This window comes from Drosophila takahashii, chromosome 3R, assembly GCF_030179915.1.
Source record: "Drosophila takahashii strain IR98-3 E-12201 chromosome 3R, DtakHiC1v2, whole genome shotgun sequence".
Taxonomy (NCBI): domain Eukaryota; kingdom Metazoa; phylum Arthropoda; class Insecta; order Diptera; family Drosophilidae; genus Drosophila; species Drosophila takahashii.
Genome location: NC_091681.1, coordinates 29,622,350 through 29,644,519, shown reverse-complemented (window position 1 = coordinate 29,644,519; position 22,170 = coordinate 29,622,350). Strand labels below are relative to the sequence as shown.

The 22,170-nt window shown below is 45.5% G+C and overlaps 4 protein-coding genes across 11 annotated transcripts; all 4 read left to right on the top strand.

The window, feature by feature from the left end:
- Window positions 1-120: 120 nt before the first annotated feature.
- Ugt303B3 (UDP-glycosyltransferase family 303 member B3) lies at window positions 121-1,838 on the top strand. Of its 2 annotated transcripts, XM_017160034.2 has the most exons (3): window positions 121-406; window positions 465-1,398; window positions 1,471-1,838. In XM_017160034.2, the coding sequence occupies exons 1-3, from the start codon at window positions 145-147 to the stop codon at window positions 1,826-1,828; spliced, it is 1,554 nt and encodes a 517-aa protein (XP_017015523.2). In that variant the 5' UTR covers window positions 121-144; the 3' UTR covers window positions 1,829-1,838. The 2 variants fall into 2 exon arrangements, with proteins under 2 accessions (XP_017015523.2, XP_017015522.2); XM_017160033.2 differs by having other exon boundaries at window positions 465-1,838.
- Window positions 1,839-3,973: 2,135 nt separating this feature from the next.
- On the top strand, window positions 3,974-12,376 carry LOC108069833 (esterase B1). Of its 3 annotated transcripts, XM_044395451.2 has the most exons (8): window positions 3,974-4,043; window positions 6,063-6,233; window positions 9,466-9,570; window positions 10,084-10,220; window positions 10,278-11,179; window positions 11,232-11,401; window positions 11,460-11,740; window positions 11,799-12,376. In XM_044395451.2, exons 2-8 carry the CDS (start codon window positions 6,081-6,083, stop codon window positions 11,986-11,988), a joined length of 1,938 nt encoding a protein of 645 aa, XP_044251386.1. In that variant the 5' UTR covers window positions 3,974-4,043; window positions 6,063-6,080; the 3' UTR covers window positions 11,989-12,376. The 3 variants fall into 3 exon arrangements, with proteins under 3 accessions (XP_044251386.1, XP_044251387.1, XP_044251385.1); XM_044395452.2 differs by lacking the exon at window positions 3,974-4,043 and having other exon boundaries at window positions 6,021-6,233; XM_044395450.2 differs by lacking the exons at window positions 3,974-4,043; window positions 6,063-6,233 and adding an exon at window positions 7,610-8,034.
- Window positions 12,377-13,345: 969 nt separating this feature from the next.
- On the top strand, window positions 13,346-14,787 carry LOC108069841 (myosin light chain kinase A). The gene has a single exon (XM_017160096.3). The coding sequence runs from the start codon at window positions 13,461-13,463 to the stop codon at window positions 14,694-14,696; it is 1,236 nt and encodes a 411-aa protein (XP_017015585.2). The 5' UTR covers window positions 13,346-13,460; the 3' UTR covers window positions 14,697-14,787.
- Window positions 14,788-15,461: 674 nt separating this feature from the next.
- On the top strand, window positions 15,462-20,284 carry Irk2 (Inwardly rectifying potassium channel 2). Of its 5 annotated transcripts, none has more exons than XM_017160092.3 (6): window positions 15,463-15,792; window positions 16,212-16,465; window positions 18,775-19,049; window positions 19,106-19,888; window positions 19,945-20,049; window positions 20,106-20,284. In XM_017160092.3, the coding sequence occupies exons 2-5, from the start codon at window positions 16,212-16,214 to the stop codon at window positions 20,001-20,003; spliced, it is 1,371 nt and encodes a 456-aa protein (XP_017015581.2). In that variant the 5' UTR covers window positions 15,463-15,792; the 3' UTR covers window positions 20,004-20,049; window positions 20,106-20,284. The 5 variants fall into 5 exon arrangements, with proteins under 5 accessions (XP_017015580.2, XP_017015581.2, XP_017015582.2 ...); XM_017160093.3 differs by having other exon boundaries at window positions 15,467-15,792; window positions 19,948-20,049; XM_017160091.3 differs by lacking the exon at window positions 19,945-20,049 and having other exon boundaries at window positions 15,462-15,792.
- The last annotated feature ends 1,886 nt before the right edge of the window (window positions 20,285-22,170 follow it).

The following is a 22,170-nucleotide window of genomic DNA, read 5'->3' as shown; positions in this document are numbered from 1 at the left end:
AGAAAAAAGGCCCTCTCTTTCAACTCAAAACATTACAGTTATTACCACGATAACTGCTCGTAAATTGAACTAACATTTTTGGTTAGATTAGATTGTGCTCATTTGCCGCCAGAGTTCCGTCGTGGGCGGACGAGAATTGTTAAAATGCATCTTAAATTATCTTTTTTGGCGGTCAGTCTCAGCTTGATTCTGCAACTGGAGCTTCATCAGGACTTTGCACAAGCTGCCAGCATCCTGGGAATATTCTCCTACCACCTCAGTTCACATTTTCTGGTTCTGCGTACGTTTGCGGGAGCTCTAGTCAAACGAGGGCACAACGTAACATTGATTACACCAGAGGGAATGCCGCCGGATATCGAGGGAGTTCGACATATTCGCATTCCCAAGCTAAATAAACGAGTGCAGGGTGAGTCACTTAAGGGTCACATTTCGAGAGTCTATAATATTTCTGTATATCCCTTCAGATATGCTCGAGTCTGACCAACTTTTGGACTTCTTTGGCAACAAGTGGATGGAAAGCGTGATGGCCGTCACAATGCTTTCCAATATGTCCAATGATATCCTAACCGACGATGCTGTTCAAAGGATGCTGCAAGATAGAAGCGAACACTTCGATCTGGTCATGATGGAACCATCTGGCCTTGAGGCCCTCTACGGCCTGGTGGAGTACTACAATGCCACTCTGATAGGATTGTCCGGTGGAACTGTCAGCTGGAACACCGAGGAACTCGCTGGAAACCCAGCACCAAACATCTACGAACCCATCTCCCCGATCGGCTACTCATGGGATCCCTCACTGCTCAACCGGATCAATAATTGGATCCATATATGTGAGGAAAAGCTTTTGAAGAACCTGATCGTCCGGCCTGCTCAAGCGCGCATCTTCAAGAATATCTTTAGATATTCGGAGCAGAAATTCGAGGAGCTGCGACAAAAGTACTCGCTTATCTTGATCAACAACCACTTCAGCATGGGCAGAGTGCGAGCTAATGTACCAAATATCATAGAAGTCGGAGGCCTGCATCTCAGTGAGCCACCGGAACCATGTGATGAGAAACTGCAGAAATTTTTGGACGAGGCGAAGCACGGTGTCATTTACTTTTCGATGGGACTAGACATCATGGTGCAGTTCTTGCCCGAAAACATGCAGCAACAATTGATGCAGTCATTTGCCCAACTAAAACAGCGGATTGTTTGGAAGAACGAGTTCTTCAATATACCCAACAGAACTGAAAACATATATGTGATTGAAAAGGCCCCTCAACGCCACGTTCTCGCCCATCCAAATGTCCGGCTTTTCATCACACACGGAGGACTACTAAGTGTGATGGAGGCGGTTTACAGTGCAGTTCCGATGCTGGGGCTACCAGTGTTCTTTGACCAGTTTATTATCATGCGGTATGTTAAGCAAGGCGGCATGGCCGAGATCTTGGACACTAATGCATTGAACGCAGAAATTTTGACCACAAGCATTCGGGAGCTGCTCGAGAACCCCAAATATGCTGATAGAGCAAAGAAGATGTCGCAATCCTTCCGGGATCGACCGATGAGTCCTTTGGATACGGCTGTCTGGTGGACGGAGTACGCCCTACGCCATCGGGGTGTCAATCACTTGCGCCTCAATGTAGAGGACATTTCACCAATACGGTACTACAACTTGGATTGGCTACTTCTATTTGGTCTTCGGTTTGGAATTGTAATTGGATCTGTGATCTATATCGGCTTCAAAATATTTATGAAAATTCGGGAAAAGCAACGACGGCGCCGGGATAGAGAAAGGGTTTCTCTGCAGATAATGTTACTTCAGTCCAGATCCAAAATATATTAATTTTTTAGCACGCTTGGGTATTATATCATGTTATTTATCTCTGATCTCTGTTAACTACATTTCTGTCTATTTTTAGGTTAATCTCAAAAGTGTGCTTTGGAAACTATTCGATAGTGTACATTTTATAGCATAAGTTTAGACGTTGCATAAAATGTTGTTGTGCCCATCTTCGTATTTTATCTAATCAGTTGTTTGCAAGGCTAATCTTAAAATTGTTTTAGTAATTTGTAATAATTTGTAAAGAAATTTTAAAAAATGCATGGAATATTTTAAAGCGAAGTTAAATTAAGATAATATTAAGATAAGTTTATGGTTATTTTTAAGCTCTTAACAGTACTAGAAAAACACCGCAAGTTGTATTTTATTTATCAGCATATTATTTACTTATTTAGACAGCAAAGAAAAACATGTGTTTGCATAAAATGTTCTTTTAATGTGTACATCAATGGGATTGTACTTTGCAGATGTTTTGTTATTGGCAAACTCTTTTTTATAAACTCCTCTTCTGGAATGACGTATTTGCCAAGCAAAGAACTTATTGACGTCAGAACATCGAAAACATGCAGTTGTCCTTGATCTGTGTCTTCCTCAGAGGATCGACTACAGGCTCTGCCTTTCACTTACTGTACATCTTCCCATCTCAAAGTCTTAACTGTTCTTCCCGAACTGGTTTTCTATATAAAGGCTTTAGGTTCTGACTGCTGTAACTCTCGACTGTCATGGAATTGAGGCTTTTGCTAATATTTGGGCCAAACAATAGCGACAATTGGTGACACACTTTCGGGCCAGAACAACAGACACACCGACCGCTGGCAGAATGCACAAAATATGAATTCATGAACAGAAGTGAATATTATTGTGGTGCTTTTCGGAGTGTTTTTAATTTTCCGTTTCGAGGTTTATTTGCACAGTGCGGTGGCATTCTTTTGTTTACGATCTGCGCTTGGCTAAATATTAAATCCGGCTGCCAAGCACCGGAGTGAGAACAAGCGGCAACGAGGTCACCAGCCTCCGAGAACGATTAATTAGTGGCAGTGGTTATTACTATATAGTGAAGATCCCCCGCTTAATAGTTCCGTCAATACGGCGACTAAGTGTCTTGACGATCGACTTGGGCAACAGTTTTGTTAATTAGTCGCCGGGCTGCGTGAAAAGCTCATTTCCATCCGGCGTCTGGCATTAATTGTTAAATTTTAAATTGCGCTCGACGAGTCGCCTTTACAGTTGTCATTTCATTGCCAATGGCCAGCTTATTTTCCACATCCAAACATCCAAATCGCATTGCCTTGGCTTATTGTGCCACAGATTATTAGTTGCATCCTTGATCTCAAACGGTAAACGAGACTGGCCATCTCTAACCCCAGTGTCAACTGCTTTTCCGCGGGCCCCATAAACGGGTCCAATTTCACGTGCCCATATTTTGTCAAGTTAAGCTAGGTTTTCAGAAATTACCAAAAAGGGGTACGGGCTGGCACAAGAATATGTTTGCTTTTTAGGCTGTCCACCAATTGCCAAAAATTGAAATAGAAATATAATTTTGCATAATTATGCGTGAGCCGGCGTGACTGCGGTCCCGAAATGAGTACGGCCATAATTTAAGACCACAGAAACCCAGCTATTCGGACAAACTGTTAATCTGCTGTCCGTCGTCTGGCTGAAATCGAGTGAGTAAAAACCAGCCGAGGGAATACCCTTTCAGCCATTTGCCTTATAGCGGTTTTACAAGTAATTAATTTTAGAAAAACTATTAATCATTTAGAGAATATTTTATACTAATTACAATAATCCTTGATGTGCTTCTTTTATTACTAAAACCATATAAACTTAAGTTGCTAAATAAAGGAAATAAACCAAGAAATCTCTTAAGCTGTTAAATAATTTACTAAAATACGCAATATGTAAAATTTAATTTTTGAAGGTAAACACTAAAGTGGCAGCTTCTGTTAGACATTAATAAAGTCTTCTTATACTTACCCCAAGTAAACAAAAAACCTCAAAAATTACTTTAGAATTTTTTAAGTAAAAGTTAAGCCAACTCCGAATTCAACTCGTGTCGTAAAACAATTTTTACAGATCAAGCAGACTGCTGGCCATGCTTTGCATGCCGCAGCGGGTTAAGGTATAAGCCGGGGCAATTTGACGCTTAAGCGCACCGCTGCACAGTCGCAGCCTCAGTTTGTCGGCGACAGTCGAACGTGGAGCACGAAAAATTCCGGTACGCGAGGAGTCCGAAATTGAAACCGAAATCGAATCGAATTGAATCGAAGTGGCAGGCCAAAGACTCGGGCCACAAACTTGAACTTGCCCAACACACGAAGCCAATTACACAGTGCAGCGAAAAGTGTTTTAGTGCTTGAAATTGTGTTCGAACTTCGAAGTAATTCCCAGAATTAATCACAGAAATATAAATGATTTAAGGCTGATTGATGTCTATGAAGTTGACATATTTACCTGTTAAATCCGCTGAAAATTGCGCACTGCAGTTGCTGTCTTCGTCTTGTTGAGTCATTGAGCAGGGTTCAAGAAAAATATGTGTGTCAAATATTTGTCTGTTTGCTGGTGAAATATTTGCACAGCCAGCTTTTGTTAATGAAACTCCGGGCGAGCATGGGCATCTGCCTTTCGAATGTGCCTGGCGAATTTGAAAATAGTTTTGAATTAGTTCCGTTTCTGGTGGCCACTTATATAATGGGTCAAGCGAAATTTACTGTTAAACGGCGCACGCCAAAAGCCACTGGGCCATCATCTTCGCCTTTTGGCCAACTCTCGCTTTCTCACACCTCTCTTTTGGCGTTCATCTCTTCATTTCTCTCAGCTAGTTGGCTTAATTTTTTCATGTTATTTTCTCACTCAATATTTACCTTTTTTGTTTTGCTCGCCGCTTACGTAAGGCGTCGCAAGCCCGTCTGGCCGGCTCCAGGCCAGGTCTGCATCTCGGCCTGAATCGGGACTCTGTTGCATTTCCAGCTCCCTCTGGACGGTGGTCAGCTGGTCCCACAGAGTTTTCCCCACCCGTTTATCCAGCAACTTAGCTAGCTGCCAATTTGTAGGGGCCTCTCCGGCGGACTCTCTCTTCGATTTCAGTTACCAGCTCTTCAATTGGCCTGCTCATTACAAAATAGCCACATTCTGCTATTGGAATAGTCGGTTTCGGCCCAATCGTTGCCACTCTGTATGCGGCATTGCGCAAAGTCCAAGTCCAATTTGCATACGTTTCTTGTAATCAAAAATGCATATTTTGATACACCCGATTTATGGCCCAGAGAAAAGCCCACAGCTGATCGGTAGTTGGCTCTCTACAAATCTCTCGTTCGGCTTCTCTGCATCTGCAGCTGGTTGGACAACTTTCAAGGAAAGTGCAAGTGTTGCCATGGCATTGTCGCAACTACAAATGGCTCAGAGAGCTGGGAGCTGAGCAATGTCGTGGCTCGCAGCATTTGGTAAAAGAAGGAAGTGGCTCTGGGTTACTGGTTTACTGGCTAACTTGCCCACTGGGGGCGTGTTTATTGTGTTATGGCCCAGTTAAACGAAACGCTTAAGGAAGCGGAACTATAATTAGCACCCCTACTGGCTGTTGACCAAAAGTTTTCCATTTTTGGTTGATTAACAGATTTATGGTCACCACGAAAAAAGTTCGTTAGCTTCTTCAAGACCTTCTCGCCCTGGTTTCCGGTCTTGCCATTCAATTAGCCCACTGTCATTGAGTCTGTATTTTTATGTAAAATATATATAAAACAAATTCATATTCATATTCATGCACGCCATAATGTGGAATATGAATTCCTAATTAATCATACGCCCTGTGAGCATGCAAAATATTTAGTGACCTCCCGTAAGGAAAAAATAACACGGCAATAAAAACAGCGGCAGCAAAACAAAATGGAATAATGTCTGTATTAGTTCAAGACAAGCACAGTGAACAAATTCGAAAATAATCGCAAGCAATTTAAATTGAGACCACCACTCAGTAGTGGAAAAACTATGAGCTGAGCCAAGTTAGTGGCTCTGAGCCAAGTTGAGTGGAGTCAAGAGCGCGAGAGCGTCTACAAATTCGAGCCCCAGCTGTTGACATTCGCGTCTTTGTCTTGGCCCTGACCAAGAAGTTGGCTCAGAAGCGTTGCGCACTTTGATTCGGTATTCGGTTCGTTTTCGGCTTGGACATTGACGTTTGGCAAACACATCTGGCCATAACACGGGCCATCGACTAATGCATTATTCCGATTCGTTTACCCAGTCGAAAAGCAAACGCACGATGACAACCGCCGGACTTCGACCACTGCTGAGCCTCCTTCTCCTGGGATTGGGCTTAGTACTCCTCTGTGATGTCAGCTCCTCGATTGCCATTGCCCCATCGACTTTTGGCACGGCCATAGCACGTGCCGGGAAGATTTCCAACCAGCTAAAGGTGAGTTCAAGAACCCGTCTTCCCTACCAAATATATTCGCTAGATCTTAGAACAACTCGTATAAATTAAGCAGAGACAAAAGAAGCTTTACAAAGCGTGCCACTTTCGGCCATTTATGGCTGACTCGGCCAGTTGTGTGACTTTGACATCGTGTCGCAAATTTTGTGGCCGCTCCAAAAGTAATTCAACACCAACAGAAGACTTGGCTTTATGGCCAAGTTGTTTGGCTGCCGGTCACTGCATTTACATATGCCCGCTAATGGACTTTATGGCTCACCAAACAGCAAGTTAGACTGGTCAATTGCAATGCCTAGTGGTTCTATTGTTTTATGCGCGTGAAAAATATTGTTTGCCACCTGCTAATTAGACAGCCAGTGGCCCAAAACATGTGTGAGGTCGAGTGGGGAATATCAATGAGGGCTGGCCTTCTAAATACGAATCTCTCCGGCAATGTAATTAATTCAGAAGCCATTTAGAATATATGCAGATACTTGGCAAGCGAACTGCTAACTCAACTGTGCTGCATCACGATGCCCTTTTTATAGGAAAAATCAAAACACTGAAAAATCAATTATTTACATCAGTTTATGCCCATCAGGGGGATAAGTACGGCAATTAAACTTTAGAAACATTTCCGTTTGCCGGTCGGATAACATTGACTGATAAAAGGCCAACATGAACGACAAGCCGGCTCAACTGCCACAGAATGCACGAGCGAACAATGGCCAAAATGTCTACACTGTGCCATTGCGTGCCTTACATAATCTAGCCATAAAAACAATGATTACAAGCACTAAAAACTGAACAAAACAAACCAAAAAATGTATTTAAAACACCGAAACAGCCGACGGACAGACAGTAACAAGTGCAGCTCTAACAAGATGGCCAAAATGGATTTGGGTTGGGGATTCGACCTTGTGATACCCTAGAAATAAATACTATATTTTGGAAATCATTTTTTATTATCTGTTAGCTAAGTAAAAATATTTATATTATTCTTTAAAATATTTTACATCTATTTTATTTTGATCATGACTTTGTATGAATTCGATATGATAGATGATAGTCAAGCCCCACATACCCAAATTTCCCCGACTTGCACGGTACTTTAATGACTGCCGTTCCAAAGCGAAAAATCGAGGAAAATCGAGGAACAAGTGGAATTTAATTCAAAAGCCTTCAGACAGTCGAAAGCGCAACAGTTGCTGTCGGAAGAGCGACGCGTTGATCCCGGGTGCTAAGACTTTTTGCGGTGACTGTTTGTTTGCCTGGCAGTCAGTGTCACTCCTCCAGTGCGAGTTCAATAAATCAAAGTTTACGGCTCCGCGTTCCATTGCAATTGTCGGAACGACTGCAGCGAATTTGTGCGGCTGTCAAACGGTTGCATAAAAACAAAAGCCGAGTCGAAGTCGAAGTCGGAGTCCCCTGGCTTTTTAGACCGCTTTTCGACATGCCCTGTCCCCGGAATTGGGCCCGTGGAGCGGCGATCGCGGCTCTTTTGCTGGCCACCGGTCTAATTGTCTTGGCAATTTGTGTGCAGCGACCGAACGAATCCGGCCATCGAATCATAGTCACCGAGCAGAGAAAGTCATCCGCGGAGGAGGAGAGGGAGGAGGTTTTAACATCGCATGGTGGTGATTTGCAAGATTTGCAACTGGCCAAAGCGTTTTTTTTAATCGCCACCACAACAATATCGCCGAAAAATGAAGAGGAAAATGAAAATGCCACAAAAACGAACAGGGAAAACTCTTCCGGGTCACTGGACATGCACCGAATACCCGAAATGGCCAGTTCTACCACGGTTCGTATTGAATGCATATGAATGGTTCTTATGCAACAACTGCATCGCTTTCTATCTGCACTTTATTTCGCTTTTATTTTCGGCTGTCAAGCGTGGAAGCGTGAAAGCGGCGGATTGCATAATGTTTGCATTGTAAGCGGCAAAAATATTATGCGAGATTTGCAATGCAACAAGAGATGTCTGTCTGTCTGCCGGCTCTCACTCATTTGCATATTAGAGCAGCTTAAACCTAAGAGCCAAAAGCCGAAACTGAAATCGAAATCCAAATCATAATCGAAGCTTAAGATTGATTGGCAGACTTTAATTATTTTCCCAGCACTCTCGAGCTTTATGCGTTGAACAATGACCCACTTCTTAAGCGCCTTTTAAGCCAGTGTTTGTTTTGTTATCGAAAACAGTTATAATTAAAGCCAACACCGACCGGATCTTGATAGGAAACTGTTATAAACCAGCTACACCCACATTAGCATAGGCCACAGAGACCACACACAAAAGAGCCGAAAAATAAACAAAGCGAATTCCGAATACCTTGCAAGCAATTGAACTCGATTCCAAGTGGCTGCTCTAACCATTCGTCGCATATTCACCTAGTTAGAGTATAAAGCATGGCTGGTAATTAGCATAACAACAGTGGTAAAGGTGAACTTGAATCTCGGTGCTTCGCAGTGAATCACTGGCCAATATAAGCCCACTTTGGCCTGGGACACACGCCCATTTCATTTCATTTGATTTGATTTTTGCATGGGAACAGCCGACAGATCGAGATTGGCGTTTCCTCCGGCAGCACGTGACTATGGTTGTTGGTGTTGCTAATGCCGCTGCCTAATTGCCGCAAACCGAGCATGCGAGTTATGCAAATGGCATTTCAATTAAGCGTCGCAGCCGGTGAAGGTTGCCCGTTGACAGTTAACGCCGCTTTACAAATCGGACAGCCCCAAAAATTGTCATCGAGCCCGATGAACTTGGACTGGGCCTGAGCTTTTGCACCAGGCACTGCTGCATGTTTTGTAAATTGCTCTTAACTGCACGGCCAAAATGATCATTGTTGTCATTTGTTTTACCACTAGCAATAAGTAGAATTAATAGTTAGTCTTGAACAAATATTTATATGGAGCTGATTGGGGTCAAATGCTCTTAAATTTTATATGCTTTGCAAAAACCTACACTACAGTAAGAATATTTGGTGAAGCTATGGGCTCTGGAATGATTCTTAGAATTTTAAGGATGGATTTAGAAACAAAACAAAGTGATATTTTTTATATCTGACTTAATTTATAATTTTTAAGTTATTTAAAAGTATGTTTTCCAAACATAAGTTATAAATGGTCTATTAATTAATTAGTATTACATTTTAAATTAGTAAAAATATTTTTTTCACATATGTATTTTTTTCCCTGTGCATACTAAAATCTCAAGAATTTGCAATTGCAGGAGACGACGGCCTGGAAGACCCTGACATCTCATCCGAACTCGCTGGTCCAGCTGCTGCCGTCGAGGGCCATGCGAGTGGTCCAGGAGGTGGTGCGATCTCTGCGGGTAAGTCTCCGGCGGCCTTCAACCAGGGCCAACGTAAATGCCAAGCGTTTACAGCCTCTTTGGGCAGCCGAATTGTGGTTAAGTGGTGGCTAAATCAAATCTCAACTTGAACGTGGACAGCTGGCCAAACTTGGATGCAGGTGCAGATCGGGGCTGAGGTCGACTCAATAGCAAAGAAAGAGCTGACATTTGCGCACACACCCCCTAGATGGCCACTAAGTCAAGAACTTGGCAGGTGAACGGAGGCGGGAACTGGCTTTTTGGCTCTTTGGCATCTTGGCCATTGACCGAGGCGATTGCGCAACTTTGGCCAGGCACACGGCATACTTCTTTGCGCCGGTTCTATTCGAGTTCGCACTTCGATGCAAATTGGTTGCTCAACTCAGATTTTTTGCATTCGCAAGTGGCAGCCAAAATCGGAGGGCCTTGAAGTAGATTTCTTGGACTGAAAATTCAGACTCTTATCATAGCTACTATATATAGACTGACATTGTTTGCTGTAATCATTCACAGAAGGAGCGCGAGATTGTGGCCACCACCTCGTTGGGAAAAGTTAGGGGTCGCTACCAAAAATACCGATCTGGAGAGCGCGGAGGCTACTACAGTTTCAAGGGAATGCGCTATGGAGCAGCACCTACTGGAGCAAGAAGGTAAAAATCTTGGCCCATGATATGTAAATAAAAACGTAATGCTATATTTTATTACAGATTCCGAGCTGCAGAGCCGGAGAAGCCGTGGTCAGGCATTCGAGATGCTTCCCGGGAGGGTCAGAGCTGTCCGCACAAGAACATGATCCTGGACACTTTCAAGGGAGATGAAGATTGCCTGTTCATCAACGTTTTCACCACTCGCATGCCCAAGGAAGAGGACTCCTCGGGGGAGCAGCCCAAGCTGCCCGTGATGGTTTGGTTGCACGGCGGAGGCTTCTCCTTCGGCTCCGGCAACTCCTTCCTCTACGGACCCGACTACCTGGTGGCCGAAGATATTGTCCTCGTTACCCTCAACTACCGACTGGGCCCACTGGGCTTCCTTACAGCCGGACCCGATGCTCCCGGCAACCAGGGACTCAAGGATCAGGTGCTAGCACTCAAGTGGGTGCGGGACAACATAGCCGCCTTCGGAGGAGATCCCAGTCAGGTGACCGTGTTCGGCGAGTCAGCCGGAGCCTCGTCCGTCCAGCTGCTGCTGCTTTCCCCGCAGGCCAACGGTCTTTTCCAGCGGGCGATTTCCCAAAGTGGCTCGGCCCTGAATCCCTGGTCCATGGCGGCCAGTTCGAGTCAGCGAGCTGCTCGCTTGGCGGCCAATCTGGGCTATGTAGGTGCCAACAACACCGAGGACATCCTGGACTTTCTGCGTAGGGTTCCGGCCATGAAACTGGTGGAGGCAGCTCCAACCACCATAACCGCCGAGGATCAGCGCAACAACATTGGCCTGCCCTTCGTGCCCGTGGTGGAGGGATACTGGAACCAGGACTCCCAGGAGGAGCAGTTCCTCGAGCAGCCCTTCCTCACCCAGCACCCCAGCGACATGTACCACTCGCAGAACTTCAACAGTGACGTGGCCTACATGACGGGCTATAATACCCATGAGGCCATGTTGTTCATAAGAAGTAAGATAGGCTCTTAAGACATCTAGAGTAAATTCTAACTCTTTTTATTTAGGACTGCGCAAGAATCCCCAGCTGCTGAGCATCATTGAGAACGACTTTGGGCGCCTGGTGCCGCAGGATTTGAATGTGACTCAGTCCCATGACCGAGTGACCCGTGAAATAAGATCCTTTTATCTGGGCAGCAAGCATGTGGGCATTGAATCGGTGGACGAGATGATAGCAGTAAGTCTGGGCAGTAGATATTTACTGGACATTTTTATTAACCTGATTATCTTGGTAGCTCCTCACGGATCTCATGTTCCTTCAGGGCATTCGTCGCACGGCCCGGAATCATGCCAAGTACGGCAAGGCACCCGTTTACATGTACCGATTCTCCTTCGACGGAGCCTTGGGGCTCTACAAACGGATGCTGGGCATTCCCCGACCTGGAGTTTGCCACGGCGATGAGCTGGGATACCTGTTCAAGTTCGGATTCTTCAACTTGAGTCTGGACCCCAAGTCGATGGAGGTGCAGGTCAAGAATCGCATGGTGCGCATGTGGACGAATTTCGCCAAATACGGGTGGGTAACTGGGCTCAACAGTAAGCTTCCTTAAAGATATAACCATGATTCATTGCAGCTCTCCCACGCCGGACATCGAGGATCCCTATCTGACCACCAAGTGGGCGCCCATAGATCCCACCAATGTGATGAACAGCCTCAACTACATGGACATCTCGGCCAATCTGGCCATGAAAACGAATCCCGAGCCGGAGCGTCAGAGGTTCTGGGACGAGATGTATCAGCACTACAATGGTGCTGCCATGTGAAAGGACATCTAATTATCCTCACTCCACAAAAAACACTAAACACACACCACACACTCACTCACCCTCACACACTCTAATTTCGTATTGCCATTTTGTGAAAGATCGCGCGAAACCCAGAATATTTAAATGCAAAATTCATTGTACAATTTTCGTAGTTTGTAGGAATTGTTAGCTTATACTTTAGCTATACCATTAGCAACTAGCTCGTAAGTGTTCCAGCATTTATCCACACCAACACCTATTCACTCTCATAACCCAAAGTCAAGATGTCTTTCCTTACTACACGTGTATCCACAATAACCAGGTGTAAATAGTCAGAGTCTATCTTATGCATAATACCAACATCTAATTCACGATGTTTTTGTAAATTAAAGATATGTTATTATTACTTTGTTTTGTTTTTCTGTGGCTTTGTGGAGAAACTTACGCTTTAAAGGTATAATAGTTACGAATAGCACCGGCAATATGAACCCTTTTTTACATTGAAGGTGCAATCGTCACTAGTATTTTCCTTGTCAACATTTGAATATTGGCGCTCTACAAGTGTGGCCGCCTTTTCAATCTTCCATAATATTTTTAAATTGAGTATAAAACGCTCTCCATTTTGTATCTACATTAAAGGTGGTTGAATAAATAACGTATACGCGGGTTCCATTTGCGGTTGTAGTCACTGCTAACGAGATTCCAAAATGTCAGTATGTATGTATGTATGTATGTAAAGAGGTTAGTGTGGACTCAACCCTTTACTTAAAATATGGTAGATCATTTTATAAGTCTGGAATTACTTAAACTTCCAATAAAATATTTAGATTTATGAAGTGTTAAGCAGACTGGTGTGGATAGGGCAAACGTGAACCAGATACAAACCGGTGCCCTGCTGTCCAACTTAATATTTCGCATCATTTTAGCGATAAATATATAAATCTCTCGACAGGGGGTTAATTGAGAAAGTCAACCGAATCGATTTGTCGACGATTACAGAAATAGCCGTTGCGTGGATTACAAAAAAGCCAATTACACCCCAGGATCGCAAAAAGTGTCACTATGATGGACTACAAATTTGCACTTGGCGCGGGTTTGAGTGGCCCCCAGCGGATTTTCAGGGGGCAAGCCATCTGCGAGTTCATCCAATCCAAGTGTCCAAGTATCAGGGGTCGCACACACACTGGGCGACAAAGCTGATTATTCAATTACACCCAGCGGCTTTGGCGCTCTTCATCCGCGTCGCGTCGCTGCCATTCACAATTTAGTGGATCGTGCATAAATTATTCTGGGCCACGGAATGACGGAAGAGCATTGAGCGAAGAATCCTCTGTTTCTACCGCATGGAAACCCAGATCCCCAAGCGATTGCCTTCAAAAGCTGGGAAGTTCAGCTAGACAGCACACTCATAATAATTTAGTCTCTTTTTATTTTTTTTCAATCTCTTAAATTTGTAATATTTTCCACGAAGGGAAAACCCTTACCGCGTAATGTCGGAGAAAGACAAGTTTTTCCAGCCCAAGCGGCTGCAGCCCAGTCCGCTGAAGGCGTTGCGGGTGTGCTTCCTGCGGAACGGCGACCGGCACTTCAAGGGCGTCAATATGGCGGTCTCACGGGGCCACTTCAAGGACTTTCAGGCCCTGCTGCAATCGGTCACCGAAGCCTTGAGGCGCCACGTGGTCCTGCGATCGGCCATCTCGCTTATGTGTCTCATGGACGGATCGCCCTTGGTGTCGCTGGGTTCTTTCAGCGAGGGCGACATGGTGATCTGCTGCTGCAAGTACGAAGAGTTGGTTAACGTCGATTACACCGTGAACAGGGACTTTCTGCGGCAAAAGGACTCGCATAAACGGCGGCACCTTCGTCGCCTGTGCGGAAAATCTCTGAAGGAAATCATTCCCACCGATCTGCCCAAGGCCATTAGCCTGTACATCGGCCAGCTGCAGGCCCTGGTGCAGACCACAAGGACACTGATCTACTGCGGAATGGCGAGGGCCACCCGGATGCCGTGCATCGTGAAGATGGTGAACAAGCAGTACATGGACTACAACTGCGAGGATCCCTATATAGAGGCGGAGGTCCACCGACGCCTGCAGTCGCATCCGAACATCGTGGACCTGATGTACTCCGTGGAGGAGGAGCGCTACATGTACATGGTACTGGAGTTCCTGGAATTCGATGTGGGCGAGATGCTTCAGAAGAAGGGTTCCGTGTCGGAGGCTATGGCCAAATCGGTGGTGAGGGGCACGGCGGCGGGTCTGGCGCACATGCACCAGTTGCAAATCATCCATCGGGACATCAAGCCCGACAATCTGCTGATTCGCTATTCAGACAAATCGGAGACGGACATCTCAGCGGTCAAGATTGCCGACTTTGGCTTGGCCACCTACTATCGGGGCAGCAAGTTGTATGCCTGCTGTGGAACCCCGTGCTTCATGGCACCCGAATTGATCGCTGGTTCGGGCTACGATTACCAGGTGGACTGCTGGGCTCTGGGAGTTACCCTTTTCCACCTGCTCTACGGCAAGACGCCCTTTGCTAATCCCGAAACGATGGTAGTGGATATCTATGCGGCAATCATGAGTGGAGAGCCCAGCTATCCTGAAGAAAAGGAAGGTGTCCTGAGCTCAGAGGCTGAGCAGCTGATCGACTGGCTGCTGATTAGGGACCCCAGCAAAAGACTGACCATCACAGAAGTCAACCAGAATTGGTTTTTAGCCCAATAGTTTTGTTCAAATGTTACTTAAATTCACAGTACGCCTAGGGTTTGTTTAGGTTCTCAATAAACTAGAATAGTTTCCAGTTAGGCACATCACAAAAGGCCCAAGATTTATGGTTTCGGTGAACGGTTTTAATTGGCTCGATGCCGTGAAAATTAACTACGCATGACTATGCCAGTGATGCTTGTTTGGATATATCTCGGCTATTAACGTCACAATTTATTTATTATTTGTGTTTGCACAATGCAGCCGAAATGCGCGTGAGTCCGGGGGTAAACACTGGGATATTACGTATACGACACCTTGTACTCGAATTCGAGCCAAGATACAAACGGGGGCCATTGTTTGCGCTGTCTATTCAAATGTATGTGGAGAGGGGGAGACTAGTGATAAATCAGAACTTTCCGGACCAGCCTATCGATATTGCGACACTTGGCGAGGGGCACACAGAATATCAAGCATACGCCACCCCTTCCGCGCCTCAAGTACTCAAGGTCGCCTGCATTGAGAAGTGTCTCTGCCTTCTGATTTCGTAGATAAGATGAGCTTATCGCACTTATCTTCCGCTTCGCTTTCAATTTACGAATCATTCCAATTGAACTTATTCCGCGGCAAAGCCACAACTTGTATCTTTCGGTAACCGTATCTGTATCTGTATGTGTATCGGTGTATCTGTGAGAGCATCGTCGGCTTGCAGTGTGTAATTTTCTCTCTTCCTGAACGTGTGTGTGCTGTCATTTACAGCTCGACGCTTTCTGTTCACAACTTTTGTTTAGTTGGAAAAATGTTCTTTCAGTCGGCCGTCATTTAATCCATTGGTCGGACTTGCGGATCCGTAGATCTCGCTGTGACAGTCGCTTTGTGGCTGCGGCTGTGATCTCCCGGCCTCAGATCGTCTCATTCCTGAACCGACACGCTTCGAAAAAACAGAGGTCGTTAAATTAATATTTTATGCCCGAAATATATTGAGGCTCTTTAGCAAAACAATGGCCATCTAACAAATAATCGGTGGAAAGGTGTCAATTAATTGAACATTTCGAAGGTGATAAAATTACTTAAGCCAAAACGTGCTGACGCTCGAAATTCAGTTTAAAAATCCACGGTGCGTGTGCTGATTTTCCAATTCAAACCTCGAATCTTGTGAAAAGTACAGAAAGGTGTGAAAAATCAAACAGATTAAGGAAGTGTTTAGTTACTCAAAATTCTGTAATTTATTCACTTGCCTATAAAAAAGACCAAATAGTGTGGCAAATTTCTGCTATTTATACGGTTGAATAATGCTGGCTATTTATACCATAAATAAAGTAAACTGATAAAATAACTGAAAGTTTACTTTGCCAGCCGACCGCTAAGATCTGTGAGAATCAGCTGACGGCGTTGGCAAAAAAAAATCAGAAAGAAATAGATTTCTCGCACCTGGGTTGCACTTATCACAAGTTTCTGTTTGCCCACTCGACGCTCGAGTTACGGCTGCCAAATAGATTAATTGAAAGGGCAACTCCTCCGCTCGACCTCCCACAGATGCGCTTCAATTTCTCCACCCACTCGGCGGCGCCCACCTCCACGGCCTCGGCGGCAACAACAACGCAGGCAAATGGCGGGGACAAGGCCGCCCAGCCGCTAAAGAAGGCCGTCGAGGCGGATCCCGATTCGCTGGACAGTGTGATCAGCAACCCGCACTCCTATCCCATCACCATAGTGCCCAATCGCTCGACCAGCTTCTATGGCCCATCGCCAAACGGCAAGGCGTTCCCGCGATCCCAACCGAGCTGCAGGTGAGTGGGGTTCGCTATTTTCCAAGCTATTTGCGCGGCCTAAGTGATTGGGTCAATAAGTACCGAGCGTTAGTTAGAGCCGCTCTAATTGTTTGGGCCAACTCAGACCACTTTAGCGCTGAGTCGGCCTGGGCGGAATCGCGTGGCGAGGAGCTTCAGTTTCGTTCAACACCGCGAAGTTAGAACGTCTTTAGTGCGATGCAGGTGCCGCTCAGCGATGTCCAGGTCCTGCAGGACCCCGCCGATGCCGAAACCCTCGTCGGCGGCGACAAGGAGGAGACCTTTGCCCACATGAAGGAGTGGAAGCGACAGTACATGAGGGGCATCTCGCACACGCCCTCGCAGGCAGGAGTCTACTACGAGGCCCTCAAAGGATCCAGCCACTCGCTGGCCAAAGGGTGCGAAAAAGTTTATTATAAGGTCCATTCGGTTTGGAAAAGTGAGATATAGAAATTGTTCAGGGTTTCATAAACTAATCTAAAATGAAATGCGAGTCATCAAGACATAAGTTCAATCACAGCTTAAGTATTCCCCTATTTGGCAAATGTCCGTAAACTTTTTTTTTACAATTCGTTTTTTTAATCAAAATAAGTTTTTCCTATTTATATTTTTGGTTCATTCTCAAGTCTAAGTCTTTATAAATAAGACTCTTGAAATGATGCTTTTTCAAATATAATGATTATATTCTTGTAATCAATAGAAATACATTTAATTTAATTCTGCCTTCCTACTTCCCATTTGTAACCGGATTTCCTTAATTCTGAGCCTATACCAGAAATCGGAGGAAACTTGCGAAAGTAAAAATAGGAGCTTCGGGCAACAATTACCCAATTACTCAAAGTTCCGCTGGCTTTCCGCCCAGTAATTAGCTTGTCAAGGGGCCTGACATTCAACTTGAACTTGCCGACAGTCGCTCCATCACATCGCCATATCATCGCAGTGTCGCATCTTTTGGGCTTTTTGTCTAGCTGATTAGCAGAATGCCGCCTGCCGTTTGCGGTTGTAATTTATATGGCTACGCCCACGGTTCTAGTTTGTTTAGTGGCTGCAGATTGCAGTGCACATGATTTAGGGGCGCGTTGCGAATGCGATTCATTAGGCCGGGCATTCAGTCATTCAGTCATTTTGGCCCCTGCAAATCTTGACTTCATCTCGTTCTCACACTTGTCACCTGCTAAACGGCGGGCCAAAAGATTTCCCATTGGATATCGCCTCCCATTTCCCAGGCACTTTCTTCGCACTTAACGATACAGATACAGATTTTATTTTTTCTTTTTTTTTTGACTATTGCGTGGGCCGCTCAATCATAAATTTAATAAATGCCGACGCACATCAAAGACACTACACATGAATCATCTGGCACAAATTTAGCTAGCTGAGCTCTAAATTTGATTAGCAGGCATTAATGCAATCGGCACAATGCCAATTTATCGGCTTGGGCAAGTGTCAATGTGGGGTTAAGGTAATTGGCATCCGAGAAATGCCGGGTCATGTGGGTGTTTGCCGTCGGTCGCTGCATCGCAGCCCTCTTGAAAATTCATTGCTGTGACAGGCTGAGGTAATAAATCAAACAATTTGTGGGTGAGCTGCAATTAAGTGCCATAAGCTGGGAGGGATCGGATTGCCCTGATTCTGAAGTCCGATCTGATTCTGTCCGATTTGTCCGCCCGCCTGGTGACATTGGCATTCGCGGCTGGCGGCGTTAATTAGATGCACTTCTCGTGTGCCCAGGCCAAAAACAAGCGACTGCAAAAGCGCACACTTAATTTGCACAAATTAAACAACACGATGTCCAGACATCCAATTCCATCTGACACTTGCATAAATCATAGAAATCGTATTCATTGCCACTTCTTAAGGGGAAGATGAATTAAGATGTTAATGCAAATGACGATCAAGTACTTAAATTGAAAATACTTGTGATTTCTCAGTTAATATAAGAGAACTGCTCTAATTTGCTGCGTAATGTGTTTAGGAAATTTTAAGATATAATTCTAAGGCCCGTTTTCTTCTCCGCATGTTTCATTTAAAGTACGGATAACAACGGATTGAAACGGCCCTAAAACGTTTAAATTTAACATGCAGGGAAAAACGATCCTAAATGGTATAGATGTAGTTAATTTATTTAATGGTAATTTAATTTTCTATTTATTTAATTTAGTTTGTGTTATTATTATTTTAAAATAATTTCTGTTGGACAGTTTATTTCTTTCAAATATTGTGATTTGATATGACACAATCTGATATGATTGTCAACAAAAGATTGCGCACTTTTGGGCTTTCTGTAAAATTAATTTTTCTGCTTGCAGATCTCGCAATTTCCGGCCTGGCAGCATGCGACGAGTTCGCCGGCGGGCAGTCTTCAAGAACGGCGACTGCAATGTGGTGCAGAAGCACCTGCAAAGGCGCCGCGTTCGCTTCCTGCAGGACATGTACACCACCATGGTGGACTGGCAGTGGCGATGGACCCTGCTGGCCTTCGCCCTCAGCTTTATTCTGTCCTGGCTCTTCTTCGCGCTCATCTGGTGGCTAATCGTCTATACGCACGGAGATCTGGAGGAGCCTCACATGCCCGATAACCAAGGTGGGTTGGCAATTAAAATGTAAATAAAATTAATTACAAATTTCTCCATTCTTCAGAGGAATCTGGCTGGGCGCCCTGTGTGTCGGCCATCGATGGCTTCACCTCCTGCTTCCTGTTCTCCATCGAAACGCAGCACACGATTGGCTACGGAGTGCGGACCACCTCGCCCGAGTGTCCCGAGGCCATCTTCATGATGTGCTTCCAGTCCATCTACGGCGTGATGTCCTCCGCCTTCATGGCCGGCATTGTCTTTGCCAAGATGACGAGGGCCAAGCAGCGGGCTCAGACGCTGTTGTTCTCCAAGCACGCTGTCATTTGCCAGCGGGACGGTTGCCTATCGCTGATGTTCCGGGTGGGCGATATGCGCAAGTCCCACATCATTGGAGCCGGAGTGAGGGCCCAGTTGATACGAACGAAGAGCACCAAGGAGGGCGAGGTGATGACGCAGTACTTCACCGAACTGGAGATCGGCACCGATGACTCCGGCTCTGACTTGTTCTTTATCTGGCCCATGGTCATTGAGCACAAGATCGACGAGAACTCGCCGCTCTACAACCTGAATGCCACCGATATGCTGCAGGATAAATTCGAAATCGTGGTGATCCTCGAGGGCACTGTCGAGTCCACGGGCCAGAGCACCCAGGCCAGGTCCAGCTACATAAACACCGAGATCCTTTGGGGCCATCGCTTCGATCCGGTGGTGTTGTACAACAAGGATCTGCAGGCCTACGAAATCGACTACGGGCGCTTCAACGAGACCACTCAGGTGGACACCCCGTTGTGCAGTGCCCGCGAGTTGAACGAGATCTACAAGATCCAGGAGGGATTCCGCACACCAGGTGAGAGCCAGAGAAGAGACCTCCCTAGTTTCTGTACTACATTGTCCTCTGTCCAGCAGAAACCACCTTCACCATGCGTCAACTGTCCCACAATCATTCCGATCAGGCCTCCTAGGTCTGCAGTCCAGTGTTGCTCTAGTTTGTAATCGTTTTTGTCCCAAGTGAGTTCACTCATTCATCATTGGAGTCTGTATCACATTAAGCTTTCCTTCCACAGCTTCCCCTTCGATCCTATCGAGGTGCTCCTGCAGTTCCGGCTATCAGACACCTGGAAGGCAGAGCCGCCTGCGCTGGCAGCTCTCGGTGCCCTTGTAGTGCTCCTCGGTCCTGTCCACACACTTAAGAGTACGAGTTCCCCTACGAAAATAAGTTAATAAACGCTTTAGTTTGAGTCTACACCCAAATTGCATGTCCCTGGGTCTGGGAGTGCATACAAATGACACATAATTGCCCCGCTCGCTGCCAGGTAGCAGTTGCACTGGCGACCAACCCACTCATTGGGCATCATTAATAACCCGGCCATATCAATGCGAGAGGTGCCAAAAAAAAACACACACACTCTTGTATTCTGCAAAAACAAGTTCGTTGCCAGAGTCTTTTGTTCGTGGGCGATGGACTAGGGTGAGTACTCCATATCGAGGGTGTTCCAATGCGCCGCTGTGGCGCTTGCGAGATACATTCATATCCTTTTAATTGAAATTGAATCAATAACTCTTATTTGCGCAAACTAATCAACACTAAATTATAACACTCACAGAAAAACAACTTGAATATTTATTATCGCATTTATCACCGCTCCCAGGGTGGATATCTAATGAAATGTGGGTGTGGGTCAGATGCCTGGTATGCCTTATGCCTTATGCCTCGGTGCCCCAGCCCCATAAATACAATGCCAAATTTCAGCAACTCTATTACAACTCACCCGAAAAAAATTAAAGAAAAATCGCTGAAAAAAGAATCGAAATAAAGAGAAAAAGAATAAATAGGAGCGCAAACGAAATCGAAATGAATGTTGGCTGCCAAAGGCGGGGGCTGTCCCAAGGGGTGGAGTGCAGAATAGTGGTTCAGTGGTGCTGAGTGCACCAGTGGTGCAGTGGTGCAGCGTCCTTAACCCAGTTTCGACCGGAGTTTGCCGTGGAGCAGAACCAACCAGCCAGCCAGCCAGGCAGTCATGTGGGGCGCGCTTTATGTTTAATTACTTGTTAAATGTTTTGTCGCTTTTATCAGCTCACATGCTTAAGAGCCCCATTAGCCGCACTCGAGCACCCACTACGCCCAGTGACATGCGTCGCTTTTGGGCATTTTTCGGGCCTTTGGGGGACTTTGCAGGGGGACAGACGGATCGACATAAATGTCGATGGCCGCCCGGGTTTCGGGCTTTGTGTGATTGGCTTCGACGAAACGTGCCGGCTGATCGACAGAATTAAAATATTATTCGCGCATGAAACGTTGCAGGCAACGGGCACCGCATGTGGCACACTATTTGCGACTTCCACAGCGACTGCGACTTTGCCTCCGACTGTGGCACGTTTCGAAGACAAAAGGCGCCACCCAAATGGCTCCACTGCAGCCACTTGGCCCCGCGGGTCATAACTCCCGCCCCAATCCCCGATCCCCGAAAAACGTTTGCCAGTTGTGCCAAACAATTTCTCGTGTAATTTTTAATGTGCTGCACAAACACGCGAACAATGCATGAACGTGGTCCGTTTGTCAGGCTAACCATGTCGAATGCTCCTCCAAATTGACATGGCGACGTGGATAGACATGGAGGAGCCATCTGCTAATGGGGCAGGGAAACTAGAGCAACTTTGTTTGATCAATAAAATATTTTTAACAATATAAATTTACTAAATGTTTAATCAATTAATTTCTTTTCCAATTTTCCAATTAATTTATTTTTTATATATTTATTTGTACAAAATACCCCTAAATCATCCTTTCTTAGAGCCAATCATCAATCCCAAGTTTCCAAATTTGACAGCCCAGCGGAGACAGTGACTGCGGCCTAATAAAGACATCAATTGGGAGGATGACTCAGGTGGCTTTCGGGCCCGCAGATCTGGAGGCAGGGAGCTGATAAACGAAGTTGCAAAACAAGATTAAAATTAACTGCGGCCGGCAGTGCGAACAAAACAAAAGGTAGAACATGCTACATAACTCATCCATAATCAACACTGTTTACATAAATTTCAAAAATTATTACACGGCAACGGTGGCCAATGGGGATGGCAATTTCGGGATCCGGACTGGGACACGGACTGCAGTTCCAACTGAACCTGAAA

Bases quoted from the DNA above. Each gene is read 5' to 3' on its own strand.
- LOC108069841 (XM_017160096.3), top strand. From the start codon at position 13,461: ATGTCGGAGAAAGACAAGTTTTTCCAGCCCAAGCGGCTGCAGCCCAGT.
- Ugt303B3 (XM_017160033.2), top strand. From the start codon at position 145: ATGCATCTTAAATTATCTTTTTTGGCGGTCAGTCTCAGCTTGATTCTG. The intron at 407-464 runs GTGAGTCACTTA...ATATCCCTTCAG, and splicing joins GCTAAATAAACGAGTGCAGG to ATATGCTCGAGTCTGACCAA.
- Irk2 (XM_017160091.3), top strand. From the start codon at position 16,212: ATGCGCTTCAATTTCTCCACCCACTCGGCGGCGCCCACCTCCACGGCC. The intron at 16,466-18,774 runs GTGAGTGGGGTT...TTCTGCTTGCAG, and splicing joins CGATCCCAACCGAGCTGCAG to ATCTCGCAATTTCCGGCCTG. The intron at 19,050-19,105 runs GTGGGTTGGCAA...TCCATTCTTCAG, and splicing joins TCACATGCCCGATAACCAAG to AGGAATCTGGCTGGGCGCCC.
- LOC108069833 (XM_044395450.2), top strand. From the start codon at position 7,684: ATGCCCTGTCCCCGGAATTGGGCCCGTGGAGCGGCGATCGCGGCTCTT. The intron at 8,035-9,465 runs GTTCGTATTGAA...TTGCAATTGCAG, and splicing joins AAATGGCCAGTTCTACCACG to GAGACGACGGCCTGGAAGAC. The intron at 10,221-10,277 runs GTAAAAATCTTG...ATTTTATTACAG, and splicing joins GCACCTACTGGAGCAAGAAG to ATTCCGAGCTGCAGAGCCGG.